Genomic DNA, 19,604 nt, shown 5'->3' with positions numbered 1-19,604 from the left:
AGGAAGGAAGGAAGGAAGGAAGGAAGGAAGGAAAAATTAACATTACCTCTTCATTTTTTCAAAGCCTAAGCATTTATTTAAAAATCTTCAACAGTATGGTCTCATCCTCAGATTGTTGGGTTTTTATATCAGAAAAACTTAAGAAAGCAATAATAAATTAGAATTAGTAAGTAGTATAGTAAGTAAACAGTAAGAGGATGTAATAACATAATAAAGGAATGCTGTTTTATGTGAAAATTGAATGAAATGGTGAAATAAGTCTCTGTCAAAAAGCAGAAAGAATAGCAAGCTATTTTTTCTTCCATTTTCTTCTAATTACTACCTCTAAGGAGTCTCTGAGGTGCTGTCTAATATGGAATTTTGGAGACATTTTTACCTTAAATGGCTTCCCCAGGATAGCTGTGAGCAAAGAAAGAATGAATGTCACTTTTGAAACCTCCCTTTACACTTTGTTTCCCTCAGTCTGCTGTGTTTCCTGTCCTAGAAATTAAGGGCTGGATTCCCTTAAATAGTCAGTGCTTTCACATACACATCATACTCTTTGTGCCCTAAGGGACCCTATGGCAACGGAATAGAAGATTTTAAGAAATACCTCTTTTTATCTTATTTATAACATTGCAGGATAAGCAGGAATGGCCCACAACATTACAAACATGAGTGGATATGATATACCAGCAGCACCTCTAAACCAATGTCTAATTGAAATGATGTATGTCTTTGATGTTCAAACATGGATCTAGAATAGGAATTAGGAGCTCTGGAGGCTCAATTCCCTCTAAGCTACACTGGAGTTCTTCCCCAAGATGCTTGTCCAATATCTAAAAATTAAGATGCCTGATGCCTTCTCTTAGGTACTCGTGCTGGCAATGATTTCCCTTGTAGGCACCAAAGCCTTGGACATCCATGACAGACCTAAATGTCTAGGATCATCAAGAGCCACCAGGGAGCTGGCTGTATTTGACTCTCCTGTGGATGGAGAGAGAAAAGTCTCCCGGGCTTGGTGCCATCAAATAGACACTTCTAGGGCTCAGTTCATCTGAACTTTTTTAAACCTCTGCCTAAGTAAGAGATGGACTAGGAATTGTCAGTTTACCTCCAACAACTACCTCAGTTACTGATGTTTTATTTACACTTTCAGTGTCTGCAGTCAAAGGTCTGAATTTCTTCCACTTTATCTAGTGCAGGATTTGTGCCTTGACTACGCATGTTAACCTGGACTGCTGCTGGCATGGTAAGCGATCTGTGCCTCTCCAAATCAAAATAGTATTGTTGGTTGGTCTTAGACAAAAAACTCCCTGGCTGTTTTTCTTTTTAAAAGGATGGCCATATCCTATTGCAAACCTGTTGAGAAATTAATATGAAAAAAAGAACTGATATTTGTGTGGGTTTTGAAAAGTATGTTCTTTTTGCTACTTCTTATTGTTACCATTTTAAGCAGAATATTTACAAATGATTGACATTAATGAAGGTATTTGTGTCACTACTTTCAGCCCCTGATTGAATTTGACTTGATTGTCTCGCTAACAATCTTGTTCTCTGTAATTGCAAGACAGCTTCTGACTCCATGTGGTCCACCAGTATCAATGTAGAATAATAGACATGAATAATGACAGAATTGTTATGGTTGGAAAAGACCTTTAAGATCATTGAGTCCAATCATATGTGTATCAGAAAATAAGTTATTTCTTAAAAAAAAAAAAAAAAAAAAAAAAAAAAAAAAAAGGAAACCCTGTCCCCCAAATCAGATCAGCAGTTTCTTAGGGGATTTTTTTTGCTAAACAATTTCAGCTGCTTTCAGCTCTCCAAGCACACTAGCTTAGAAACACTTGTTATTTATGTTCTTGTTCTTTAAGGGAGACTTTCTGCCATTCTCTATCTTTTCTAGAGCATGGAAATCTCTTCTGCCTGACTCTAGAGCTTCCGTATATGTACACAAGGAGGTATAGAAGAAATTAATTCATCTTATATCCTGCTTGGTATTTATGTTCTCTGCCACTGACAATATGATCAAAACTTCTCTCTCACTCTCTCTCATATTAGCTATCAGGTCTAGGTCTACTTTCACTTTGTCCTTGTCTGGGAAACCTGCTGCACTAAATATTACCCTAACAAGTTTCATCCTTCTTCAGTGCTGTAACACTAAAGCCAGTGGCTCCACAAGCCATAGCAATAAGTAAGGAAAGCACCAGTCGGCATATTCCTACGCTGCAATTCTCACAGCTATCTACCTTTCTCTTCTTTATTTCATCAATAGATATCTAAATGGATTTACAAAATATAAATAGCTAAACTGGCCATATGTTTGAAAAGTGACTATAAGACAAAAATGTAAGGAGGAGCAACACAGATAACTCATTGAGAGTCTCCAGATTTTTTTTAAGAGCTAGCTAGGAAACTAGAGGGAAGCTGCCAGGTTTGACAGTTATATATGATGCTAGGAAGGCTGCCTTGTGTGCACTGTTTCTGAGTACCAGACATTACCACTCTAAGAAAGCATCAGGAGTAGCCTGGATAAGCCCCAGGCCTTTTGGCTTGCAGGACCTAACCTGTGCAGGGAAAGCACTGGGACAAAATCTTGTGAGCCATCTTTTATCCACTTTTATTGGAACCAACACTCCCCACACATTGCAAACTGACAATAAGTAAGGTAGTCGGAATGAAAAAAAGTCTGTATCACAAGCCTGCCTTGGAATAGAAAAAAAGTGCTATGGTATGCAGATGCACAGAAGTATATCTGTTATTCAGTGTGTTCCCAGAATATCATGTATTTTCTCAGCAACAAAGTTGGATAGAGTGCAGAAGTGCCTGTAGATATTTTTTCATCTCAGCTTGCTGTAAATGCAGTCATTCTCTCCTCAAAATTTAGTTCCCTGTGAAGCGGCTTCTGTGAGCATTATTTTTTAAGTATCTGATTGTCAATAAATGGAAACTTCTGTTTTCATCCTTTCATTTCTACTAATATCATACTGATCTATAAACATTTGAGATATTATGCAGTCAGGTGAATTTTAGAATACAATGGAAGTCACAAATTCCAGCGTAGTAGGGCGTGTTTATTCCCCTGTAACACACAGCAGTATAATGTTCAAGTACCAAGTGTTTCCTTGATACAGGTACGGATTTTTTTTTTTTTTTTGACAGGAGAGTGTTTAGAGGTTTATTTTTGCAAACACTAGAAAGACAAGAAAATTCAAACTGTGTCTTGGAGTAATTTTTATTTTGCTGACATGTATTGCAGCATGATATAGATCATGTAAAATATAGTGGTAAGTTTCCTTTTTTCGCCTGGTCTAACCACTGCTGTTGAGAAGATTTGCAAGCATAGTGCATGCATTACAGAACTCTGTCTCTGCACTGATTATTTATAATGATAACACACTGACTCTCAAAATACACTTTGTTCTAGCTGCTGCCTTCTGTCTTGTCTTTCCCTCAAGCAGTGCAGAGGTAGACTTCCTACCAGTTTGCATGGTGCCTATTTCTGCAAACATTAATAAGAGCTATCACTTAGGAGCAGTTACTTACACTTTGTTTAATCTCTAATGGATTCTTCTAAATATTTACAGTAGAACAGTTGTCAGAACAAATGCTGGAAATTATTGGCAGTTTCCCAGCAGAAAAAAAAAAAAAAAAAAAAACCCAAACCCAAAGGAAATAGGAGAGAGAAGAAAAGAAACTCACTCCTTATTCAATTCTTTTTCTGAGTTTTGATATGTGAGGGTTAGTGTTTGATAACGGGGTGGCACTGAGCAAGAGCCCTTCCAGAGAGCTGTCCTCACACCAGGCTGTGTGGAAAACCATGGCTCTACTTCAGTCTCATAATGCTGCCTTTTTCTTGCTAATCTTGAGGGGAGTGCTGCTTGCTTTGCAGACCCTGAGGTAAATAAACAGTCTGAAAGGCCAACAGCTTCTTCAAGAAGTGGAGAAAAGCAAAAGTGTTTGGGGTGTCTGGATAGGACAGAGCGCTCTGTGCTGCTGACTGCACTGAGCTCCCCAATGGGGAGTCTCTTGGCCAGTAGAGGTAGGACCTGCAATGCCCAACCCTATTACTGCTCCTGATCACAGGCTGATGGCTATGGACCATGCCTGAGAATAAAGCTAAGCCTGTGAGACTGAATCAGTGGGTTTTTGCACCTGCAGCCTCTGAAGTCATCCTGGCTTTGATGTGGGAGATATGTGTGAAGGAGACGCAAAGGAGGAGCAAGACACTTGGGCAGCAGTGAGCACAGAGGGTCAGGAGGAATTGGGAGTCAGAGAAAGAGCTGCCTGGCAGATTCCCATGCTATCCAGCTCTACTGGGCAAGAGGGGCCCTGGTGAGGGAGGAGGAGAAGGAGGTATCGCTGCTGCACAGCTGGCAGGAAGCATCGCTGCTGCACAGCTGGAAGGAGCATCGGTCTTGGGAAGTGGACGCAGCACAGGAGGCACTCGTGTGACACCTCAAACCCCAGTGTGATATAGCAGGTCTGCGCACAGAAAGGATGTGGAGGCTCAAGGTCTTGCTTTGGAAGTATGCTCACTGATTTTTAAATAGGAATTTTGCCTGAACACAAGTCTAAAAGTTCATCCAGACGTAGAAATTTTCTGTAGTATTTACTAGATGTGTGTGTGTGCATGCATGTGTGAGAGGCAGAGAAATCTCACTGCCTAAGACAGTTTTGCCAAGATAAACTTTGGAGCATTTTATAAATTAACTCTGCTCTACATGTTTATTTTTCTTTTGGAGATTCTAAAAGGACACTGTTCAACTCATCTTGTTAGGGGCAGCAAATTTTTTTGAGGAGAAAAATAAGCCACTATTCTGCACTGGAAAGTATTTGCTATTTTCAGCTAACAGTGTTCTTTCCTCCGACCTAATATATTAGATAAGATTTATATTTCTGACCTGACATTAGGTAGTTAAGATTTATTCTTCTATATTAAATTTACTGAGCTTGCAAACTATTCATTTACAGCATAGACAATATATTTATGGAAGAAGCAAAGAAAGTTCACTACAAAGTAGTAAAATATGTTATTAGGAGTGTCCTGTAGACTGATGAAAATTGTGAGTACCCTTGCAGATGGCTCCCTTCTGGCTCTTTTTTCCTTCTTTGTTATTTCAACTTTAAATTTTGAATTTGAAGTCAGTTACAATGGCGAATAACTTATAAGAGTCCAGATGATTCTAATATATCCATATTATATATAATATAGATATGCTGTGATTGAGAGGTGCAGGGAAGGGGATAACAAGTGACTTGAATTCTCCCAGCATTGTGCTGGCAATGACCCAGGCATAAGTAACACTGGACTTCATTCTGTTGCCAGTGTAAATCAGGAGTAACTCCGCTGAGGTATAAAGCTGGTGTGTGAGTGTGAGCTGAATCAGATCTATAGCTTTCCTATATCCAGAGGTGTGGACCCAGGCAATCCGTTAATGTCCAATTTAGTTAAAAAAGGAGAACCACAGACTATGATGGAAACCTGGAAGCACTTCAAGCCTCTATAGTCTGAAAGTCGGAAAGTTAAAGGCCTCCTATTGAAATTAATGACAAATCCTCCCATTAACTCCAGTAGGAACAGAATCAGGCCCTGAAAGTGGCTTGAAGCCAAAGAACTTGATGGTTCAAGAAATAGGTAATAGGAGCTGATGACTTGCACCAATAAATCACCAAAGCAAACCTAGCCCTGCTTGGTTTAAACTCAAAATTGCTTTCATCTGATGTTTGCTTGAAGCTGTCTACATTGTAAAATCCTCTAGAAGAACTGGCAGTCTTGATAACTATCTCAGCAAGAGGCCAGCAGCTGGATGGGGAGCAGTATCTCCACTATCCCCACGTCATCGGAGGGAGTCCATCTTAAAAGAAAAGCAAGAAATTGTGGCCCGTCTATGGAGAGTGCAGCGCTTGGGTTGTGTTGTTAACTAGAGGTTTTCCATTTCAGAAACTGTCAGACTAACTCTGCAAATCCACTTACAGTGAATATATGGAAGGAGGGGTGTGTGCTACTACTCAATAACAAGCCAAGAGGAGGAGTAGTTATTTCCTTTTGTAGACATTATTCAATTGCTGTCACAAGAGAGAATAGAGATGTTCAGAGCTTTGAGGAAATAAATGCTTCAGAGACCAGGCTTCGCATATGGACATTTAGGAGAGTTAGGCATTATGAAAGCTGGAAATTGCTTATAGAGTGCAACAGGCAACAGTACGCACTGCTGTTCTGCTGATGATCCAGCTGCTAGTGCCTCCTGCGACACTGTGCTGCTCTGCAGCTCGGGAGAGCTTTGTAAAACACCATAAAGACCTGCACTGAGAGAAGCCAGTTTTTCTGTCATCCAAGTGTTTTGTGGCACTCCCCAACAAAGTTGTTAGGACATGAAACCTGCTGAGGAGAAGATTTCTCCTGCTCTTCCAAACATTGATCTGCAATCAGTAAACTTTTTCCCCTAGGCCCTGCAAGGTCCTGCTCTGATTCTTGGAGAACAGTAGACAAGCATGGTGAATATTTTGGTGAGTTTGATTAACTGCCCTGAACATGTTTGCCTCAACTGACACCTGCAGAATAGCTCACCACTTTTCAAGCTGTGCCCTCACTGCCCTTGGATTTGATAGACTTCAGGCTATGAACTGAATTAGAATATGCAAACTTTTTCAACTCTCTCCTTACTTCTGCCAGGCTGTGGCTGGCAACTGCTGCAAAAAAAAATCACTTCTTTCTGTATATGAAAAGATCCACAGCTTGTTTTTAAAAAGGGGCTTTGTAAAATGAAGAAGCTATACACTGTTTCATTTCCCACACCAGGAAACCCACTGCCATCAAGCTATCACATGGCAGCTCAAGGACATCAAATCTCTTTCCTCCATTTCTCCCCAAAACCTAGAGCTCAGAACCACGAGTTGCAGTAACCTGTGACTTAGCGTCAAAAGGAAAAGTTTGCTGAGAAGGAAACTTGCTTGTAGGTACTAATAAGTATGATATAACATGTGGTAATCTTAAGGCTTTCTTCTGGGTGAGGTTAAGGCAGAACAGTAAGTGATAGACTGATGAGACCACTTGAGAAAGTGATTTAAAAAACTGCATGACAAAGGAAGGACAAACTACCCTACCTATACCCTCCATAGTACTGTCAGCTTTTAATTCCGCTGTGCCTGTTCTGGATCACTGTGTTCACTTGCTAGTTCTTGTTTCTGGTAGTTGAATCCAGACATATCATGGATGGTGAAGAAGACTTGGATCATGACTGCATTTAGTCAGGTAGGTGAACGGAGCTTGCCTAAAAGTTCTTCTACCTCTTTCCATTCCAGGGCAACCACTTCCCACTAGAAAGTGCATCCCCTCATGTCTGTCCCCATGCTTACTTATTTAGTTAGGTTTGGTATACGCGCTTATGAACTGCTTCAGTTACTGCTTTGAGAAATGATCTCAAAGTTCAGTATATATAAAAAGTTATGGAACAAGGAAGCTTGGTAATGGTACCTGAGGAGGTAGCAGAGTAAGAGAAAGCTCGTAACTATGATGTGCTGGGCAGGGTGAAAAGGCCTAGCAAGAAGGAAACAGTACAAGTATCCCTCCCACACTTTAAATGGCAAATTGCAGCTCTTTTCTCACAAAAATAGTTAGAATACCCTCATGACCTTAACTAGCACTTTTCTAAAGGAAGTGCATTGCACTACTGCTCCTTTTATTGGTGAGAGGGAAGAAAAATTCCCCACCAACCATGATGCACTTTTTTAAAGGCCTATATAAACATCTGGGCTGGATTCTGAGCACATGCAAATTTTATGCTGCAAAGCTATGCAAGTTGTTTGCTTTCTGGCACAAGCAGTAGCTAGAAGCAGAATCAGTCCCTTAAAGTTTGCAAGATGTTTATTGTGCCTAAACCATCTCCCATTAAAAACAATACAGCGACGCTAATTGAAAATCTCATGTTAATCTGGCATGTGCCTTGTGATCATGAAATTTCTGTTCTCTAATGAAAGACAGCAGTCCTTATTAATGCTTCCTACTGGTCCCTCAGCCCATGCACTAATGTATGTACACAAACATACCCTCTCTAGTAACATTAGTGGAAGGTTGCTGAGTTATCACAAGGAAAAGTGAAGACATTTCTTCTTTAGCGTTACAGTTTTCCATAGTCCTGAGTCCATCCTAAGTAAGATTATTTTTATTCTCCACTGACTAGACTAAAGAATCCAGCCTAGTGATTCACATCTTATGAAAAACGGGAAGGGTTTCATCTATACRCAACTAAAAAGGTAAGGTTCTACGTAACAGGAACTTTCTGGTGTGGTTTTTAGCATTGCAGGCTCAGCAAAGATAGAAGAGGAATTATTTTAGTTTTTTATTAGAATTCTGCTGATAACAGTTTTTCTTTCTTTGAATTTGGTGACCAAACAGATCATAAAGAGAGTTGGAGAAGAGGTGAAGTGTTCAAATCGACTAAAGGGTTTTCTTTGGCTTAAAATAAAACCGCTTGTGTTCGGAGTTGTCAATAGCCCTTTTTACCTGCATGTTAAAACAATTTCAAAGTGAAAATACTTTCAGAAGAAGCCAAAACCTTTAATTCTTCCTTGTATRTGCATTTGTATGTGTGTATATATATATATATGTATATATAAAATATATACATATCTGACTGTATATAGAGACAAGGGAGAGGGAAAGAAATATATGACTAAACATATGAACTTATGTAAATATATTTTCCATCAAAATTACGAATTTTGGTAATGTTTGCAAAGGGTAGCAATCATTGACATAAATCCGGTATTTCTTGGAGATATACAATTTGCTGACACTTTTGTCAAGTGCTATATATGCTTAGAATGAGAAAGATCTTTTCAGTAGATCATAGTCATGCACAGTGTAAAGGAGTTTTTCCAGCTGTAGGTTTATCTGATTCAAGGAGATGAAATACATAAGCCAGAGATCTGGGAATCAGTGAGTAGAAGATTCTTCTGAATGAGCTCCCTTATAGGCATTTCTGCAGTTGTGGCTGATGTCTTGAATGAAACATGTCCAAGACCTCTGCATATTCCCAAATGAGGGGAAAAAAAAAAAAGACCCCTTTTGATACATACACCACAGAAGCTAGGAAACCAGGATTGAAGGCTCAGTCAGGAGGTTCCATAGATGAATAACTTCAACAAATTATGCAAGCCTTTAGAAAGGGTTATGATTGATTTTTGTAATGCTCAGTGGTATTTTAGTGCTAGCTATGGCCTTTTTTGCATAATCAAAGAAGCATGGAAATGCAGAAAACAACTCTTGATTACTGTATTTTATCTGGACCCAGATGTGGTTTACTGAGGAAGAAATGAGCTTCCCTCCTCATGGGGAGGCTTGGGAATGATGTTATTTCAGAAAGAAGTGAATTGCAGCTTGTCCACATGTTGAAAGGGTGCAGTCTGCTATTGGCTTTTTGGCCAGTCACATYCTCACCAATAGGAATAAGTTCCCCCTTTCCTGCCTCTCCACACTTAATACTTCTGACTGCCACAAGTCTCAAGAAAAAATGTGTTCCTCAGAGATACACTTAACTCAGACTTTGTAAGGTAAAAGTTTAGTCATTTTAGGACATACATTCATAAGAAGCTGGAGTTTTAAAGTCTGATTTTTATCTCAGTAAATCAGTCAAATGAAACATCATGGCACACAGTTTTTGAAGAGGATAAACATTCCTACTCTGTCTCAAATCATACGAATTTTGGAGGTTGCGAGCATGAGTAAGTCTGTATTATTTATTCAGTAAAAACAAAAGAAAGACATGATTCCAACAGGCAGAGGGCAGCACACTTTCATCCACAGCCTGTACAAGAGACTTTTTTTTCTTCTTTTTTKGTATTTACCTATTATTCAAAATTATTTTGGAATTATCTTAGAAAGTAATATATAGTCTAAATATGGTCTAAGTAGCAATATGAATGTCCTGTTGCTGACAATCATTCACAATTGAATTCTATCAGCTAAATTCTTATTTCACTGAAGCTTCCCCTCAACGGATAACTCAAATAGACCATTTAAGATGTTTTTAGCAACTATAATCAAGAGATTTGATCTTAACAATGTCTGGCTGGGATGTAGCACATGCTACATATACACTCATGCAGACCTCTGTGGTCAGTTTTAACTCTGAAACCCATTAATTGATCAACTCTTTGTAAAACTTTAACAAAAATGACAAATGTGTGAAAATATGCAAAATGGAATGTATTTTTTGTAAAACAACAAACTATGTAATATGTTTATMTTTCCTACCATCAAGGTCTGGTCTATTAGACTTTACCATAATCCTCCATATACATTTTGTGCACATTTCCATAAAAAGAAGGTCTCCTCTCAACTTATTTTTTTTCCATTTCAGAGTTAATCTAACTCTTTCCAGAATCTTCATCTCCATGTATTTGCTAAATACATGCACTTTCATCTTCTGACTCTCATGYCAGGATCCTTTAATCCTGCTTGCTTCTATTTTGGAGAGATAATTGTGTATTCAGCATTGAAATAGAAAAGCAAAATAAAGTGCAACTCCTTATTAAGTGACATAAAAAAAAAAAGCAGTGAAATTGATTATGGACATTTAGTAAAGGACACAGGCACTGTTATGAAACACTTGCCAATGCTGGATTTTGTAATCTTTGTGAATAAGCAATGCAATAAAGCAGGGCGAGTGTGCGTGGGAGGCACGCTCCAAAGAAACTGGCTGTTTTCCTCTCTCTGACCAGTTGAGCTATTGTGAATAAAAAATGTTGTTGCTAAAGGAACCTGTAATAAATCCTTTGGGGAGTATTACATGTGCTGATAATACATATAAACTTTGTAAACATATTAAAGTGTCAGGTTTTAGTGGCTCTGGTTCATGTGGATGTTTGTAAATGTTAGCAAAGAAATGCAAAGGAAATCTTGTCACACCAGCTGGTTGCTCCTGCATTCACATGGGATCCTTCCCCTCTGCCTTCTTCTTGAAAGGAGACCTCATTTTGTATTTGAGCATAAATAATGCTAAGGAAAAAATACTCAAGTCCTACATCTGCTGTCCCTTTCCACCAAAATTAGGAGAGTCAGGTGGATGAGCTGGCAGCCAACAGGGCATGCTCCTTCTGAGCATCCCTCCTTGGCGGAGCAATGCCCTCAGTTGATGCCTCGGTGCAAGTACAGTTCACATCTCAGACATCCAACTTGTATTTTAGCATGTGAAAAGAATTGAGTGCCTCCAAAAGGGACCGTCAGAAAATAATACATTGAACAAGGAGTTTTGGAAGMTTTCTTAAGAAAATTCCAGGGCCAAGCTGTGTCTCAAATGCTCGCTAGCTGTGGTGTAGCCTTAATCAGTATTGCAAGGACCTAACTCTGGCAGTACCTGATATGCAGCTTGGCAAGCCAGTGTAGTCTTTATGAAACAAAATAGGACTTGCTCTTTTATTTTGCAGTACACCAAGAAGGAGGCAGAAGCTTTGCTACCCTCTGTATTCCCCACAGCTTAGCAGCTAAGGTATTCATCCAAGACCTGGAAATCTGAAGTAAATTAATTTTTTTATCTGTTCTGAAATTAGCCTAAGTCAATCTGCTCTGATAAAATGGCTTTTAATGCTCTGGACTTGCATGTAATCTCAGTTCCCTTGGTGGCATCTGCTCCACTTCATCCAGAAGCGGCAAGGGATCAGCTGGCCTGTAAAAGGGAACAGGCATGTGCATGAGCTTCTTCCAGTGTAAGCAAGCTCTCATATGCCAAGCAGGTAGTCCTGGGCTAGCTTTGGAAGAACTTTGGTTTTGTTCTCTCTCTCTCTCTTTTTTTTTTTTTTTTTTTTTTTTTTTGTTACCTAGTATTTATTTAAAATAAAATTTTAGTCTTTGTGAAAGAGACCTCAGCTCAGAAATCTCCCATACCCACTGAATGCTCAGCTGACTAGTAAACTGAAGTTTCATGTTAAAAGCACCAAAACATCTGTGAAATGTCTGTGCTTCACGGGGGAGGCACATGGCAATGAAGCAGGGTGTTGAGGATCACARCTAGCCACTTTGTGTTTAAATCCTGCCCCAGTCACACCTTAGGCACCTAACTTTCGTTGTTATATCTGAGCCTCGTTGTTCCTGCCCTGGCACTTTACAGGAAGCTGCAGAAATCACACATAATTGCAATTCCAGCACCCATCAATGAGCTCCTGTTTTATTTTGCAGTGCCCAAAACCTTTTTTGCCCTGCAGGGAACACCRAACTTCTCAAAGCCCATCTAGGACTGGGGAAAGTTAAACACGAATTGCACCAGGATGTAGAATTGACACAGATTAAGATGTGTGTAAGGATAATCCTTATAGTTATGCACTACCAGAACTGTGTTGACCTGTGGCTCAGGCTATACTTGCATTTAAAAGTATCGCTATATGCCTCCCTTTACGCATCCCACTGAGGCGCTGCTCTGAGCAGGCGCTCTGYGGCTGAGGGAGGTCAGTGCCACCACGGTCAAAGGCAGAGGCATCGGCTTAGTCACGTCCCTTGCCTTTCGGCCCTCGTCCCCTCTGCTTCGCTTTTGCTGGGACCGCTGGAGTTCTGCAAATTCTGTAGCAACTTTGCTAGTTGGGTACTGTTTTTAATCACGCAAGCGAGTAATACCACTTAAAAATACATGAGCTACAGGGTGTTKTCTTTAAGTTGAAGCACATGAAAATGTTTATTAGTCAGTTGTGCTATAACCGTAGTTAATAGCTTAAAAAAAAATACTTTTGCACCATTCACTACAAACAACAAAAATGAAGTATTCATTAATAAATCCTGATGGACCATGCTGAATCATCCGGTTTATTATGACAGTGTCCAACACGTAATTGTTCTGCCGTTGCGAGAAGCCCATTTATTCAACCACTTATAGGAAAAAAAAAAAAAAAAAAAAAAGCTGCTGCTCTTTTTTTTTGAAAAACAGACATTGTTTTGCATGAATAAGTATTCTCTGAATATTTTTATCTGTGGCATTGTTTGTGGTAATAGCAGACAGACAGACTTTTGTGTAAAAACATATACAGTTTCAGTTGCTTCTTGTCATCTGATAAGATTGCTTTGTTCTGAATTATTTTGGTAAAAAACAATTGGCAAAATGATACTGAATAGTTCAGACTGAAATTAGAAATGAGACAAAAATATTATTTTTTTTTATTAGAAGATATATCTCTTTCACCAGGATTTGCAACTTTTAAATTACTTTCAAGAGCAAACAGGATTGTTTACTGTAGAGGAAAAAAGTCCTTTAGAACCTCCATGGTTTTAGCAGATGAGTTTTCCCAGTAGTCGCTCCSTATAAATGATTAAATATGAAACAATCCACAGCGCAGTGAATAACATCAGCCAAAGCGGCACACTGGGTTTATTCACTGTAAGGACAATGAACAGATTAAGAACAGATAACGAGTAAGGCTGATTTTAAAGTCCTAACTCAAGTTTTATTACGCATAATTTCCTTTGTCTTCAGTGGAAATTTTATAGTAAGAAGAAACAGGCCAAGGATTTTCAAGGCTTGATGCACTAGTAACAAACCTTAACAAATTGATCTCGGAGTTAACTTCACTGCCTTCAGTCAGCAGATGGATTTGGAACACTAGGTGCAAGTAATAAAAGAGTTATTCTTTTCATATACTTAAGAAAAATACTGCCTTCCAAATAGGCTATATATCACAATTTTGAAAAATGCAGCTCTTTTCTCYTGTATAGGTATCTCACACATTTGGATCATGAGATTTTGCAAGTACTCGCACACAGAAATTCTTTCCAATTCAATTTTTGTCTTGAGGTCGTGCAGAAAATGAGCTCTCTCCAGCTCCAGTGAAGTCAAGGAGACTTTCTCTGTTCAGGCAGGTTCAAGCTCTAAAGCCTTTGCAATAATAATAATAATAATAATAATAATAATAATAATAATAATAATAATAATAATAATAATAATAGTAATAATAATAATTTCTTCAGCGTACTAAGACAAATAGAGTCCTTTTTTCAACAAACCACTCTATATCAATGGTTTTGAGAATTTATGGCCATATATGTATTTCCAGTTTCATGCAATTTTAAATATTATAAGAAATTCCTTTAGCAGATGGAAGAAAAAAATCTGAAATTATCACCAGTTCAGATTTCAGGTATAAAAGGGAAACTGGACTCTGATATTTTCCATTTTCAATTGCTAAAGCTTTGAGATAGTAATATATATTGTGCCACATATAACTGATACACTTCAAGCACAGATCTACAGGTATATATGTTTATTAAAAAATAAAAAAGCAGAATATTCCTATATTTCTAGTGCTTTCATCAACAAGTAGTGTTGATTTTCTGTTTTTTATTTAAAAATTTAAATTTATTAATTTATTATTTATTATTTATTATTTATTATTTAAAACTGTTTCTTTTAACTATCTCTATCACATAATGTGTTCACGGTTTATGAAAACATGATGAAACAGTTTCACGGCTGCTTTTGTTTCTAATGACCGCATTAGGAATTTCATGATCCGTTTCGAAACGAACAGGATCTCATCCAAAAATAAGAATTATAGTTTCATTACAAAAAAAAAGATGCACTTGTCACCAAGAAAGTATTTACATAGGCATTATAAATATGTAGTCACAACAGAAAAAAAAATCAGGGAAAAACAAATAATTTGAAAGAAAACGAAAAGAAATTAATACCTAAGACAGATTCAGCTTACTTGATGGTTACTTGCTTGTCTAACTTCAGTTTTAAAATTTCTGCACTCAGATCTTAAGTCTTTTTTAAAAAAAAAAAAAAAAAGAAAAAAAAAAAGGAAGATCACAGCACCTATTTGTGTATAGAAGATGCTGCATGACCAGCCACGTCATGCAAACCCTGAACGGTGCCTGCAAGACCGGCAGCAGGGCCTGAACGAAGAGACGCCGGGCGGCACGAGCAAGCGGTGACGCATTGYGGCAATCGCCAACATCAGGTAGGGTCAGACTACCAGTAACATACATCGTGGTAGCCTTAAGTCCGAATTGCYATTCCACTAATGCCCCTACTGACTGCTTCACTCCTAAATGGAGGACTTGCCATGCACATGCAGAATTTTCTAAGTCTGTTTATTCCAGGGATCCCTGAGTTTATTTTGTGGCCCACTGGAAGTCCACAGGGCCATAGTAAGTGGTCTGCAGATTGTTCACAGAACCATTTCAAATAACTCCCATTTCTGTAAATTAGAAGGTAAATGAGAAATATATAAGACTTTACACTGGTGACTTCGATCTGTATTAAATGTCGAGGATTGATGCTGCAGAGCCAAATATTTTAGGACTATTCACTTAGTCATACTTCTCTTTTAAGCAAACCGTACTCACTGACAGAGCTGAAGACTTTATCACTTATTATTGTGTCGGTCTATACTCGCAGCATATTAATCTCTCTCGTAGGACCTGAACGGTAACTCAATTTGTTAATCCTAAGTGGTTTATCCATATAAAAAAGCATTGACTCTTTGCTAACCAGACATTCCCTTTTACACTTTCACTGCTTGCGTCAGCTGTCTGACTTAGAAGTGTCTAAGTTCACCCTTTGTTGGTGACTTCAGATGAGTTTTTCCTCCCTAAAGATGGCAATACATTTAGTGTGGACCGTAGGGCAGAAGGTGCTTCAGGGTGCTTAAACTAATGAGCAAGAGCTTAACTTGAGTAAGAGCGTGGAAAGTGAAAGAAATGCACATCAGACTCTTACTTCAAGACGGGATCCTTCTGCTGTGATAAATCAGCAGGAGAAACATTGATCTCTAACAGCTCTAAGGCCAGCCCAGCATATGCTGAACTAGTCAGCTCAGGCTTTATTACTTTTTCTCTTCAAATGTATATTCCACGGTGTAATTAATAAAATGAGGACTTGGGTGTTTCACAGGAAGAAGTAACATAGGCTCACTGACTGACTACTTGATGGCGAGTAGTTTGTACCATACTTTAAAAAGCATACGTAGCACAGAAATTTGAAAGTGCTTCCCTTATGATGGATCAAGGATGTATGCTTAAAGGAGACTAACAAAGGAAAAGAAACATAACTCCTGAGAAAATCTTCCATGTAATGGACAGATTAATTTGACAGGTGTTTTCCTTATCATATCGCATTGTCATTTTTTTAAAATTGCTACACACTAATAGCAATTCATAGTTTTTTAAGGCCAAAATAATCAGCACAAACAGTGACCCTAACCTCTTTTATAGTAACTTTCATAAACATTCACAGTGTAATTTTTGTTTCATACCCAATAACCAGTAGCTAGAGCATGTTTTACAGCAATTTTTATGATTTGAGGACCTCAGCCTGTGGAAGATCTACACCATGTGTAGGTGAAAAGTTCTGACGGTTACTTATCTCCACTGCCAAAAACACAGAGCTGTATTTTCATGCTGACTGCTCAGAGTTTTGACTTTTCAGATGCTTGTTCTGCTGTGCATTTAGCTAACTCTTGTCTTGGAAATGGTAGAAGGGTGAGTGAGCACCCGCCAGATTCCTAACTTCGTACCACACTATGTAATAATTTGGAGCCAGTATTTCCAATTTATCTTGACGAAATTCACCCTGCTGGGAAGGGGGTGCTGAGAAGGGCCTAGGCAGCACCCTGCGCCACGGCAGCGCTGCGCTCGCCGGCCGCAGAGGAGCAGCGCTCTCTCCTCACGCTCGTGCACACTCGCTGCTCGCACRCACAGCGACCGTGGGACCAAGGAGCTCGGCAATCCCCAGGGGGCTTGACTAACTGTATGGGGCAGAGGGATGCACCGCGATGAGCCAAATCAAGCCAAGCAGGACCATGCCCAGACAGATCATACTGAGTTGGGCTGCGATGGACTGGGCTGTGCTAAGCTGTGTGGGACTGTACCAAGCCTGTACCAAGTCAGACCATGCTGAGCTGGACCAGCTGGACTGGACCGAGTTGGACAACATTGAGCAGAGCCAGGCCAAACTGGACTGGGCGAAGTCAGGTCGGACTGTACCAAGCTTGACCATACCAAATTGGACTGTGCTGAGCCAAGATGGACTCGCCCAAGTCAGATGATACTGAGCCAAGCACAGCCAAGCTGGACAGTGCTGGGCCAAGATGGACTAGACCTTCTTAGATGGTGTCAAGCCAAGCGTAGCCAAGCCAGACYGCTCTGAGCCGAGCCAGACTGGACCAAACCAGGCTAATCCAGGCCGACTGTACCAAGCCTGACTGTACCTAGTCAGACAATGCTGAGCAGGGTCAGACAGAGTCAGACGGTGCAGAGCGAGGCAGAGCCGAGCCAAGAGGAGCCGGGCCGGGTCAGCGGCACCTGCCTCCGCGGGCTGCCCGCCTAGGCTCCGCTCAGGACAGCAGAGGTCGCCGCTGACCCAGCGCTGGTCCCGGCACTGGTTCCCGCGCTGAATCCGGCGCTGGTCCCCGCGCTAGTCCCGGCGCTGGTCCCCTCACTGGACCCAGCACTGGTCCCGAGGCTGGTCTCCGCACTGGCCCCCGCGCTGGCCCCATCACGGCTCYACTTGGCTCTGTGCACCCCAGATGCTCCTGTTGTCCCACCTCATTGTCCCTCAGTGCGTGGCGCTGACGGCGGGTCCGAAGTAAGGGCGAGGAGGGAGGGTACTGTGCCCCACGGGATTCCTTGCCCCTAACAGTCCCCCTAACTCCCTACTCCATGCCCCATGGCCGAGCCCATCTGCCCGGTGGGGATCACGGGGTGCCCCCTCGGGGGGCACGGGGTTCCGTGGGAGTGGGCACGGAGCAGCCACAACTTTGAGACCCACAGCTGCCAGGGCTGAAAGAAGTGGGTGGGAAGTGATGGAGACTGCGAGGCTGTCCCTTGCCAAGGATAATAAATCGGATGCCCTGACATGTTTTACTTAGCCCTCAGTGCTGCCTCCCCACGCAGTCACGGGGGTCGGAGGGCTGGAGCCCCCGGGTCGGTCTCTTGTGCTCCATTCCGCTTTAGGGGCACTTTAGGTGAAGCAGACCGTGTCTTCAAGACTGACCATAGTATGTAGAGGAAGGCAGTGAGGCAGTGAGAAGCACATATATACACATATACAGAGAGAAAGGCTAGAGAGTACTCCCTACTCGAGGAAATAATCAAATGAATTTCTTGCTGTTTACACACAGGCTGACATGTTTTATGACATTTCCTCCGTATCTGCAGCTGTCAGGGAAGGAGGACAGGGCTGAGCAGCCCCTTCCCACACACTGGATGCTTCGAAAGTGCYTCCCCCTTCCCAGGAAAGGCGGCGGGTGGAGAGTCCGGAGCAAGGGGCACGTCCCGGTGCCACCGGGCTGCTGCCCTTCGCTTCCCTCGTCCGGACATCGTMGGACTCTGTCCCCGCGGACTCGTGCGGAACTCCCCGGCGGCCAACACACAGCAACCTCGAAACCGTTCCTTGCATCGGGAGCCAGCCCCACACGCGCATGGCGCCTCTGCCCCACACCTGGGCAGCGAGCTCTCCACAAACTGCTTTGCAAGGGGCTCCGTCCGCTGCCGCCTCGCCTTCCTTCCTGCCCGAGGCCCTGGGCCCGAGGCGAGGGGGACGGTCCCGCAGGACCCTCCTCACTGCCCGCCGCTCGCCTCCCGCCTCGCCTGTGCCGGGGGCAGCGCCCCGGGGCCGCCTCTCGCCCCGTCCTGCAGGGCTCCCGCTCCCTCCTGCCTGCCGACGCTGCCCTAAGCCAGGAGAAAAGGSTTCCCTTCATCCCAGGGGCTTCCACAGAAGGAAAGAAACAGGGTCTGTAGCCCCACGGGCAGCACCGGCAACGCGGGGGCTTCACGGACGGGGCCGCCTTGGCGACCCGGCGCGAGCAGCGACTGGACCCGGCAGCGCCGCGACCCTCCGACCCACCTCTGGTCATCGCTCGGCGGTGCAGTTAATCTATAGCATTAATCTATAGCGAGAAATAAAATTTGGGGGCATAGAGGAGGGATGTTCTCCCTCCATCCTCCCCCAAATAGCTAAATGGTAGCTGGGGGTGGAGAAAGGCGTTAAGGTACCACGGCAAAAAGTTACCTGTGCTGTCGTCGGGCTTTACCCTTAGAAAATGCAAAGCGTCAAGACGGATTGCTCCCCCTTAAAAGACATTAAAATTAATAGCACCACACGTAGGTCTTCCCGGAACCGTGTCCACTCATCCCGGTGAGTTGAGAGGGAAAAGCAGAAAGAGATCAAAAATCGCCTTCATCCTCCAACTCAACGAAACTCCCGGCAAATCCATTCTCTCTCCGTGCGGGCTTGGGACTTGTCTCCTACCTCACTAGCAAAGGCACCAGAGACACGGGAGCTCCCGAACAGGTGAGCAGCACAACGAGARGAAGCAGAAGTTATCAAAGTATAAATCTCTTCGCACTTACTTCTTCCCTGTCGCCGGACCCTGGAGGCGTGCTGGCTGCCAATGTATTCCATAAAGTTCAAAGTGATAAAAAACCAAGAAATCAGTCGCAATTGCATAGTAACCCTTGGAGAGTTCGGCTTCTCTTCTCCTTCTCTTTCTTTTTTTTTTTTTTTCTTTTTTTTTTAAAAAAAAAAAAAAAATGAAAAAAAAATGGGGGGAAGGGGGCAAGGGATGAACACGGCAGCAGAAATACCTGCACTGAGATCCAAAAGCTCGGCTGGGTTTGGTTGGTAGCTTTTTCCTTT

General features: G+C 41.7%; 1 protein-coding gene across 1 annotated transcript in view; it reads right to left on the bottom strand.

Moving 5' to 3' along the window:
- RSPO3 (R-spondin 3) overlaps window positions 1-19,457 on the bottom strand; it is a 61,876-nt gene extending 42,419 nt beyond the window's left edge. The window contains exon 1 of the mRNA XM_026045854.1: window positions 19,319-19,457. Coding sequence (XP_025901639.1) covers window positions 19,319-19,415 — 97 coding nt within the window. The 5' untranslated portion in view covers window positions 19,416-19,457. The remainder of the gene's footprint in view (window positions 1-19,318) is intronic.
- Between the last annotated feature and the right edge of the window lie 147 nt (window positions 19,458-19,604).

The sequence above is a fragment of the Nothoprocta perdicaria genome, unplaced genomic scaffold (genome assembly GCF_003342845.1).
Source record: "Nothoprocta perdicaria isolate Ctin4 unplaced genomic scaffold, notPer1 scaffold_412, whole genome shotgun sequence".
Classification (NCBI taxonomy): Eukaryota; Metazoa; Chordata; class Aves; order Tinamiformes; family Tinamidae; genus Nothoprocta; species Nothoprocta perdicaria.
This window is presented reverse-complemented; position numbering and strand designations above follow the sequence as displayed.